The sequence below is a fragment of the Orbicella franksi genome, chromosome 7 (assembly GCF_964199315.1).
Source record: "Orbicella franksi chromosome 7, jaOrbFran1.1, whole genome shotgun sequence".
In the NCBI taxonomy this organism is placed as follows: Eukaryota; Metazoa; Cnidaria; class Anthozoa; order Scleractinia; family Merulinidae; genus Orbicella; species Orbicella franksi.
This window is the reverse complement of record NC_138151.1, coordinates 12,318,696-12,329,811: the sequence shown is the minus strand read 5'-3', so window position 1 is coordinate 12,329,811 and position 11,116 is coordinate 12,318,696. Positions and strand designations below refer to the sequence as shown.

General features: G+C 35.6%; 1 protein-coding gene across 2 annotated transcripts; it reads right to left on the bottom strand.

Annotated features, from left to right (window-relative positions):
- Positions 1-2,054: 2,054 nt before the first annotated feature.
- LOC145493206 (uncharacterized) lies at positions 2,055-10,460 on the bottom strand. 2 transcript variants are annotated; one of them, XM_081472622.1, is made up of 3 exons: positions 10,091-10,460; positions 3,631-3,673; positions 2,055-3,114 (listed from the first exon to the last, which is right to left on the bottom strand). In XM_081472622.1, the coding sequence occupies exons 1-3, from the start codon at positions 10,445-10,447 to the stop codon at positions 2,912-2,914; spliced, it is 603 nt and encodes a 200-aa protein (XP_081328748.1). In that variant the 5' UTR covers positions 10,448-10,460; the 3' UTR covers positions 2,055-2,911. The 2 variants fall into 2 exon arrangements, with proteins under 2 accessions (XP_081328748.1, XP_081328747.1); XM_081472621.1 differs by lacking the exon at positions 10,091-10,460 and adding an exon at positions 5,607-6,242.
- Positions 10,461-11,116: the final 656 nt, after the last annotated feature.

Below are 11,116 nucleotides of genomic sequence, written 5' to 3'. Positions count from 1 at the left end.
TTCACACAGTAGGTGGATTGTTAAAACAAAACAAGCTACGGTCAACGCTCTTGCAAAACGTGGTTTCATAATTTTGGCGTCCGACTTCTTTTACCGAGTTTTGTAAATAACACAGGAAACACAGATCTGATGCGGCTTTTTTACTCGGTAAACGAATTTCGTCATTGAACAATTGTTAATCAGGAGAAAAAAGTTCCATTAACCGACCCGACGTCTCTAATACTTATTATTGTCAATCTAACTAAGGGAAATGTAATAAAAAGTAATAAAACCGAACAACATGCTTCATCCCTTGTCATTCAAATTTTCTGTTATATAATAATTTCATATCCGCCGCCTTCGTCTTCAAAAAAATCAATTTCCTCCAGTATTTTGGGAGATTTTCGATTGTCGAGTCCGTAATTTAAAAATTTTCCTCCTTTTTCTTTATTTCTAAACGGACGTTAGGTTTTTTTGTGTGTCATTATATTTGTTTTGCACATCACTTTGTTTACAAATATTTTGTAGTTTTTTTCTTTTCTGAAATGTATCTTAGATTTCGTATTCATAATGGAATTAACACACCTGTGTAGGGTTTTGCACTTTCTTCAGATGTACCAATCCAATATTACTATCCAAACCTAATATGGTTAAGTTATCATATCAATTTTGGATTACAGAAAGTCTGCTTACGGATGTACGCTTCCCCTCTATCAACTGTCGCAATTATATTTTTGCTAATTCTAACTCACCTACAAACACCTGATTTAAAAAAGCTCACGTTTCACTTAATCGTATGCTAAAATTATTGCGGTTTTTGGTTCCTTGCGTTGAAAGACTAGGTGGTCCTCGAATTAGAGTTAGTTTTCTAAGCATATGTTAATAAGCCAAACTGTAAAGTCAGATCCCCAACAGCGTTTGGGAACAGTCATGGTCGATCATTCTCGTCACCAAGAAACGCGGCTCTGGAGTTGACATCAAAGTTCTAATTAACAATTAGATTATGAGCTCTAGATTTCTTTGAAGTGATAGTTGCAAACGATGACGTTGGAGGCCAAATCAACTAGCACCTCATAGAAATCAAGACCGAGTAATCTAATCGACTTACTATTCCCTAAGAAAGGTGAAATACAAGAACCAAGTTTTTAGCCTTGAATATATCCGAAGAATTTAACTGTTAAGAAAGATTAGCTCGCTTAAAATATCGATCTTCAATAGATCAATTTCGATGTATTGAAATTCAGCCTATAACAATAGACCTCATTACGAGGCTCTGGGCAATAACTACAGAGTTTGCGGGGTTTATTCCCCGGAGCCTCGTGCTGAGGTCTATTGTTTGAGGCCGAATCTTAATGTATCGAAATTGGACTACTGGTTTTCCACATATTCTGAGTAGTATTAACTTCATGCTTTAGCTAAGTCGCATAACGGTCAATTTCCTTTCTCAAGTCTTCTTGGGAATTGGGAAATATTTGGAAGTCGTTGCCTGAAAGAAATTATGTTAGAATTTTACTGAAACTATTAGATTATTGTTTGCTTTCAATTGCATTGCTCTAAGATAAGAGCTGATTGGGCCTTCCACCTAATCAACTCTCACCTCATAAAAATTGAATTGTCAAATATGGGCATTACATTACAGAGCTAGCTAAAAACTATATAACTTTATAGAACTAACTAAGAACGAACACACTTAAGTTGAGATTTGAAAAACAGTAAAATAGAGATCAGTGTCTCAAAAAAGGGATTTTGTTGGTGATTGGTTGAAAAAACGGAAAACATTTTGGTGGCAAAGCAGAGACATGTAGATTGGTAACTAATAACCGAGATGAAAAGAGAGAACATACTTCTTTGGTGATTACTTTTGGAAACTCACCGTTGTTAAAAGCGAAACCCTTTATGAAATGATGATGGAAGAGCTTACGGATCTCTCTAGTAATTGGTTAAAAGAGAACACACGATGCTGTTGACTGGTGGAAAACAAATGTCGTGATAAAGACGGAACACGTAAATTTCGATGAAGATTTTTTTCCAAAATCGCCTTGGGGAAACGAGAACACATCTAGATAAAAAGAAACAATGTGGCAAAAAGAAACAATGTGGTCAGAAGAAAAGACATGGTGGTGGTCACTGGCAGGAAAAACAACATAGTGATAATAGAATCCATTTGGGTTATGAATGAAAGAAAATAAACTCGAAAAGGTTTGTAAATAACAAAGAAAAAACATTTTTGAAGCATAAGCGAAAACAATCTTGTTATTGAACAATTTTTAATCAGGAGGAAAAATATTCCTCAGTTATACCAACCCGAAAATCACTATTACGTGTTTTTATCCATGTTAACAAAATGTAATAAGCTAGCTAAACAATATAACATATTTCTTGCAATTCCAATTATTGTATTCCAATTATTTCACAGTTGTTGCGGTCACTTTCGTTATTTCTCCACTGTAATTTCCGCCGCTTAAGGACACGCGACCATGCTGGAAGAAATGAAAGTAAAGACGTGTTTCTTTTTTCTATTTTGTTGTGTGATTAATTCTAACAAATTCGTTCATTAGCTGTCACTGTTCTCTTGGCATTTGTTATGGGCTACGGTATCTTTGCATGTACTTGGAGATGCCATGACTTATTATAATTAAGAGGCAAATAACTCAGGAAGCAGTTTAAACCAAAAAAGATGCTTAACGACATGTACGTAATTCACGCGTGTATATGTTTGTGCGTATTTTTCCTTAATTGTGTGTTTATATCTCGTTAATTAAAAAGTGCGTAACTACACAAAAGGGTTAAATTTGCACGATATATCTTTCTTTTCTTTCGAAGGCTGGAAGCGCGTTGTTTTATTGAGATAAATACCTTGTACCGTGAAATAACCTCTATATTACATGCTGATTGTGTCTTTAATACAATATTGCCCAGTCAGAATAGGTCGCTACTGAGGTATAGGACAGCAGCAATGTTGACTTGAATGGCCTGGATCAGTACAGCACCATTGGTTATTAAGAATTCGAGCCTTCCAGTCACCGGCACAGTTTCCTTGTTGTTTCTTTTTTTTACATGACTCTTCATTGGGTGCAACAGTGGCACAGTAGTCGTTCAATTCCGTCTGAGTTTGTGTCATGTAGCTACTTTCACCTGCAAAAGAAACTTATGTAATTTATATCTCAGTAGGCTTTTTACCACAATTGCTACTAATCTCGCAATCTGATTGGCTAATTTGCCTTTGTCGATAAGAGTCCAGAAAACGCTGCTCGCGTGAATGTCACGCCATGCCTTTTTCAGCTCGCGCTTTGAAAAAGAAAAAAACATTTTCTTTGACGCTGATATTGTGGTAAAAAACAAATCGAATATGGTTTAACGTGGACTCACGAGGCGCAGAACATTTTGACCACTGTGATGACGAGTATCGTTGTCGATAAAATTACAGACCACGCGAAACCACATTCGATTTGTTAATTCGACGTATTCTTTTGGAAATCTGTGGATTTGATCAAGACATTGAATCCAGATGAGCTAATATCACTTTTAGAAATTGTCAAGTAATCCTACGGAAATCTTGGTATAGGCAACCTCAAGCATTTTCCCTACAGTTCAAGTTTTTACACTTAGACAAGTTTTACAATTAAGTTTTGTGCTACGAAAAAAAGTTACCTGTCTCCTTTCCTTGGCATTCGTCAACTTCTGACATCAGAATCTGTTTATTAAAAGAAACAACTCCTATGAAATAGCTATTATATATTTCGCGGTTTACCGGGTTAACTTAATCTCGCTAGGCTCGATTCAGTTACCAGGAGATTCTTTCTTTTGAGGACCTTCGAGAAACTGACCCGACCTGACCTAACCTATATACGATCACTCCTGTAGTTATCAAACGTCATCCATATGTTGCTACAAGAGAATATAAAGGTACTTCTTATCTCAATTGCGCCGTATTTCTTCCCTTTTAAGAAGGAGATGTTTCTTTGTTGCTTTTTTCCAATTCACTCTGATGAGCGAAGTCGATTTTTCTTGGATGTGAAAATTAGTATTTTATATCAAAAATATGCATTTAATTTTACAACTCAAATTAGACTTTGAGCGACAGGTGATTCGGGCACACCTCATTGACGCCTTAATGTATCTCATGGAAAGCTGAGGCTTTTGGTCTTAATGTTATTTAGTGGTTTTCCCAAAACCACAACTTGGACTAGTCTAGAATGGAAACCTTTTTCGTAATTCTGTTATACTCTCCATTAATCTTCACTCTCTAAAGAAGAATAAATTAAACCTGAATAAATGAAAATAATGATAAATATAGTTAAAAATCTTAAGAAGAACGGACAAAGAAAGACATAGTTTGACTGCGTGCAGGGCGCCATGGCTACTCCCGAATTAGAGAAAAGTGCAGGTCTTACAAGTGTAAGACTGTATGTCTATATCACATTTGAGTTTGGTCGGTGAAAAAAACAAAACAAAACAAAAACAATACGACAATTATCAGGTTTCACTTCTGGTGATTTTTAAGCAATTCAAATTAAGCCTAATTTGCAAATATTCTATTAAATCGCAAATACGTAGCAAAAAAGGAAATAGCTTACAAACCCCTATCGGTTAAGAAACACGATAATCGAACATGTACAGTGGCGTTTCCATAACAACCCACGGTACACGGTAATCTATAGGTGAATGTTTTGACTCCGTTCCCTGCCTGGATCTGCGTGAAAGGGAGGTTAACTAATGAAGCACATTGATCTCCTCTCTATAGGAACACTGCCGGTATATAGTGCCTTGCTGTGATTAGCTAGAACGGGGGTGATTTAACAAAACGTTCAACTAATTTACATTCAAAGTGATTTGAAAGGGATGTCTAGTTTAATCAAAGCATTTAGACTCTTATTCGTGAGAAAATGAAATCGTTTATTCTCACACGGTCTTAGATCATGCAGAGTTTTTCCTTTCCTTTTTTCTTTATATTTTAGCACCGAGAGTAAATATTTAGCAACAGCTGCCACTTTCCCAGCTACATCTTTCTATCACACTAGCTAGATCTTAAAAAAATGTAATTCAGTGTATCTCCGTCTGCTCTAATATCCAGGTAGAGCCTAGTTTTGTTTGGAATATGGATTTAAATTCGTTCTGATAAGTGATTTCGGAAGGCGTCTGCAATGCACAAGAAAAGAAAAGAATTGAAAGTAATCAAACCAAAAGAGGCGCTAGCATTTTAGTGTTTAAACAGACATTTTTATTCAGCAGACGCTGGGTCACGAATAAAATAAACAAATTTACATCTTCTGTGTTAAAACGTAACCAATTCAAAATGCGTTATGGCGATTAAGGTTCATGGAATATTATCCATGATATAACTTCATGATATAAATAACCGTTATATATTTACCAGACTTGACATGCATGATCGAAGCTGATAAAAAAATGAAAACAATAACCAAAAAAGAAAATTAAAATTTAAAGTTAAAATATTTTTCATTCGAACTGACCATACCTGATCTGTGATTTGAGTTTGCAATTAGTAATGTTCCTGTATTGCTTACCGAAAGTGTTAATAAGAATATTTGTTCCTCAACTGAAATATTAGTGCATGGCTGGGTGAAAGATGATGGTCGCACTGATTCTCACATATCCAATCTTACCTTCCTCAAATATTCTCCGCTTATGTTTATATGTGACCAGTTGTCTTTGTTTTCAAGATAGTACGATTGGCTGGGGAGATTTATCCGGCAGATTTTCTTCGAGTTTGTTTCTTTGACATCAACCGAAGCACACTGCTCAGTTCTTAAGCAGATATCCAAGCATTGCAAGTTGGTAAACACACCACGATCAAAAACTTTGGCGTCCCGAGAAGTCAGTCGCTTTCCACTGAAGGTTTGAATCCTTACAATTTCTTGAAATTCTATGAATGCGCTGACAGGTTGAGCAGAGCTCGTACTGTGGCTTGCAAGCTCCATCAATCCGAGATAAAATACCATGAAGACCATTTTAAAAAATAAAGTAGCCATCTTACGTACTTTTAATATTGGTCAAACGCAACGGTATAGGTCGATGCGTAAATGAGAAACTAAGTAACGACTTCAGACGTTCAGTGTAGTTTATGCAGCTTTTTCACAAACAAATGATTAAATTCCTAATAATATGCAAATTAATCAGAATTGAGGTCATGCTGTGAATATAGTTAAATCGATTTGTTTCAGTAAGTCAACAGTTACAATTAATCTTTTTTTTCTCCAGAACGACTTTCCAACTTACAAATTTATGGGGCAATAATCAAAAGCCATGTTCAAACAAATTTCCATGGCCAACATTTATTGGAACATCAAGCAACGGTGACCCGTCTCGATCATGTTGAAAGAGTGTCGTTTGAAGATTTCTTTCAAGCACCTAAAAATAACCACTGCAATGATTGACAAAGTGTCACTTTATAACTCACAACGGAAACATCTTGTAGAGTTTAAAATCCAAAGTAGATTATTCTTTTAAAAACAGACTGAAAAAACGGCGAATGAGAAATATCAGAGGCAAAATTGACCTGTAAATTTATCTTTCCTTTTTTTTTTGTTTTATATTTAGGAACGTTTAAGTTCTTTGATCTAAAAGTACTAGTCGGCTTATCAAATAAAGCTGTTATATCGAAAAGAACTTCATAAATATATTTATGTAATGCAATCTTGTTCAATGCCGACTATCAACGAAGAACGCTCTTTTTTGTAAACAAAATCACAAACGCCTGTTGTTGGCTCGAGCGTCCCAAGTGGCATCGTACTAAAACCTACAATAGCACGAGAAAAAAAGTGAAAACGTTTCTTTAGTACATTCAAAAAACATCTAGCAAATCGTCTAGCCAATTTTTCGATTATTGAGAGTACTCTTTCAGCAGTATTAATTGGTAAAAAAACCTTCCAATTGAGAAGAAACTCCTTACATTTAAACATCAATAGTGTTAACTACTGGTCTGCTCTATTAACGCTATTAAGACCCTGCTTTGTTTGGTCTTTTGGGAAAATGAGACGAGAGGGCAGATGTTTTGGCACTCTCGGTATCTCAAATACGAATTCATACTCCCCAAAATTTTAGGGAATGATTTATGACTAAACTCCAATTCAGCACGAGATTTAGATGAACTTAATTACTACAAAAACTATGAAATGTTATAGAGACCGGGATGCCAAAAAGGTGAAATTCGTGAGCCTTATGGTTGGGTACAAGGTACTTCCCATTTTACCAGAAGAGGTCATTGAGCAGCGAGGACTGACATATATGGTGTAAACAACCTTAGCTTGTATTGAGTGATAATGACTTGTCAATTATGATGACGTAACATCATGGGTGACAAATTTTGGCGTAAAATGTCAGCGTTAATTCATAATTTCAGGTGTGAAATTAAAAAATGCCATGAAGACGCGACGTACGTTTGTTACGAAATTGCTCGATACAATAGTTCGTTTTAACTGTCACGCAATAAAAAACTAAATCGAAAACCATCCAGTGTAAAAAGCTAAGAAATTGTAATGTTATAGAAGATAACTAAATGAGACACTTCCCCAAGTTTTAGGCCTGTGCGCTTCCCCAAACTTCAGGTATTCGTCGAAATGCTTTGCAGACTAGAGATTTACAGAGCCAAGTATAAAAACGCCATGCATGTTGGTGTACATCCGTGGTACACCAATATGGCGGCCGGAAAATAGTGTAAACATCTGGAACTTACTAGGGCTATCTAGGCGACTGATTATCAGTATTGAACAAACAAACATTTACATAAACACTTTTCCTAATGCTCTAACTTCTAAAACAGCTCAAAATCATGAGATAAGTATATATTTTTCAATAAACTCGATCGTAGCCTTGTGGCACGCACCTCCATAACCCTGAAATTCAAAATGCTCTGGTTTCCATACGAAGCACGCTATTGAGCTGTAAAATTGTAAATAGATATAATTATACCGCCTCTTATGCCTGATGAGGATAACCACTTTGGTGGCTCTTTAGTTTTGGATTTTAAAAAGTGACGAATACGTGAAAACGATCTATAAACAAGTCAAAACCCATAATTGTATACGTAATTTGTCACCTTTGATATTAAAAGGTAGGCAAATAGCATACTCGTGAAATTAGGAAATAATTTCACTAGTCACTATTTGATTACGCATACAAATCACATCAAAAAGACCTCACGCATTTCAAAATGTTCGCCATCTTATTTGGTTCTGCCATCTATGATTTAAGATTTTTCAGAACTGTCAGTCTCTCGAAAATATCAGAAAACATAAAGATATAATAAAGGAATGCAAGGATATTGTTATGAAATAGGGTACGTCTTGAAAAACCAGCAAAGTATTTCTAAAAACAAAATGTTAAAGTTTTCGTCACATCAGCACCAAACTGTTACTTCAAATTACTCCCCCGTCTTGAACTTTTCGCTCGATTTCCTTCAAATAAATGACTTTCAATTGATTTTCTACATATTAAATAGTATTAAAAACGTCGAAATTTTCCGAGCAACGAGAATAAAGCTACGCCTCTCGGGAGCACGGTCGTTTAGGCACTAAGCTAAAATAAACCAAAAGCGCCCCCCAAAAATGAGATACGCTGAGCATATTTGTAGAGCACGGTATAATGGATCATAATCCATGATGGCTAAGCCAATGAAATACATTATTATATAGACACAAGTGTTTTACTGGAAAATACACCACTCGTAAAATTCGTGGCCTTCAGACAATTTTTGGAGAATCTTCGGAAATCTTCGGAAAATCGTCGAAAACGTCAGAACGTTATCACGATGTCTATATAATAAACAAAATAATACATGGTCGCCAGCTTGTATCCAACTATATATCTCATGAATATAACACGTTATCTTCAAACGTGAGAAGATTGACTTTGCGATGGTTACATTATAAATTGCGTCATATAAATTAATGCTAATTTTCTGAAATCGTCTATTCTGCATGAGGAACTTTTTGGTAAAGTTATTTCTTTACCTTTTCATATCGCAAATTAGTAGCATTATAACTGCCAAATCGTAAGGAGATACTACAGAACCATTTATTATTCTTTGCAGCTAGCGAAATCCTCGCTATCTTCACAGCTGCAATTTTGTGGGTGGTTTCCCGTTTTCTAAATCAAAACGTTTATGTGTTATATTTCACAGTTCGTTCAAGCTGACTCACATTAGGGAGCTTAAGCAACGACGGCGACGACGCCGAGGACGATGCTTAGTAAAAAATGAACCCATATTTTACAAGCGAAATTCGCGATTGTCTAGATCTGTTCGGTACGCCAGTGGCTCTAAAAACGTGCTTAAGCTAAATATGCAACGACGGAGTTCAGTTCCAAATGGAAATACGAAAAATTAGCCGTCGTCGTCCACGTTTCGTAGACGACGCAGAACTTGGTCATTTCACGTTGTTGTTTTGCAGAGGACGGCAAAGAAATGTACAAAGATTTATAGCGCACGTGCACAGCTATTGGTTTGCTCATTAAACCTTTTGTTTGGTGCGCGTTCTCGTTGCCGTCGTCGTCGTGGTTTGCTTAAGCTCCTTAATAAATTGTCGCTGTGTCGTCGTATATGATTTTAAATACGTTTACATATTATAACTGCCTTCTGCTTTCTGCTACGGATGAAGTAATACATCGACGTATTGCTAACAGTACAATCAGTTCAGCGTCTAGGGTGCTTCCCAGAATAGAAGCCATTTTAAAAACAATAAAATAAAACGGGCGTCAATTAACTAAACAGTATCTAAAAAACGTTTTGGAGACACAGATGGTGGTTGGTATGGTAATTATAGCTTTCTTTTGAAAGCTAATTATCTTGTTTCGAGTGATAAGCACTTAACGATTTACTCCGTAATTTTGAAGTATAACTAAGTTGTATATAAGCAATCAGATTCCAAAACTGAGAAAGGATAAACGACAGTTAATATTTCATTTAACTGTTCTCTTGAGCAAACATTATTCATAAAAATAATGCATGTGTTTATTATGAATGTGCATCGTAGAAGTCTAGTTTTAGCTTATCAACCTCCATTTCCGCGCTTAAAAGTTGCCAAAAGACTTAGAATGTTAGAATATTGATCGTTCAATGCCCTGAAGTTGTAAAATTGATTATTTGACCTACCTTTCTTAGGTACACGACGCTCAAGTTAAAGTGGGTCCAATTCCTGTCCTCGACTAAAGGCATCGTGTGTTGCGTTATTCGATTCATTCTGCAAATGTTTTCATGAGAAGCCAGGAAATCGAAGGAGACACACTGGTCAAATCTTAAACACAAGTCGAGACATTGCAGTGAGGTAAATACAGGGTGTGTTAAATATGTCGGCTTCTTTGCATCCACCGAAAGACGCTTTCCTTTAAATATTCGACTTTGGTGGTTTGGGTCGTCAAATCCGTTTCCAAAAAACGAATCGCATTCTTGAGCAGAAATAACCTGAAGAAGTAACGTGACCCAAACCAATGTAAAACATAATCTTGCCATTTTGATCCCTAGTTGAAATACAACCACAGGTTATAGGGAACTAATACGGATGTTATCAAACTGTTTGAATATCAATCATTCACATCATTTCATTTTGATTACAAATTTATGTTAATGAGCCAGATGATTTTAGTAATTTGAGTTTCAAGTGAATCTGTTTACCCTGACACTAATGAGAGTTATTTCTTTTTCTAAGGAATAATTCAATTCAAAAAAAGGTGAAAGTCAGATTACACATTTAACAGTTACAAAATGAGGAAAAATTCAAAGTGGCTAAATCATTGTAAATATCTAGTTGTAAAATATAAAAAGGTCTGTTTGGCGGGAATTTTATTGAGACATTTGCACATTTTAATAATTTCAGATCAAAATAATTGATCAAAAAATAACACTCGATGCTTTACAGACTTAATGTCCACTTTGCACTAAAAGACGGAAACGTCCTCGATGAAACCTATCTCGAAATTCAAGTACATTATTGTACGTTCTAAGATTGGATTAGCCTGCGGTATATATACGTTTTGAAATATTATTCTGTACGCATAACAAAAACAAAACACGTATTGACTTTAATTTGAAATAGCAATCAACAGCAAGCAAGATAAAAGTGACCGACTGCTAGGACGTTTAAACTCAATTTTTATTATGGTTTTCCTAAAGGCAATATTT

Bases quoted from the DNA above. Each gene is read 5' to 3' on its own strand.
- LOC145493206 (XM_081472621.1), bottom strand. From the start codon at position 5,972: ATGGCTACTTTATTTTTTAAAATGGTCTTCATGGTATTTTATCTCGGA. The intron at 3,674-5,606 runs GTAAGATTGGAT...TTTAATAAACAG, and splicing joins GCGGAGAATATTTGAGGAAG to ATTCTGATGTCAGAAGTTGA. The intron at 3,115-3,630 runs GTAACTTTTTTT...TTTCTTTTGCAG, and splicing joins ATGCCAAGGAAAGGAGACAG to GTGAAAGTAGCTACATGACA.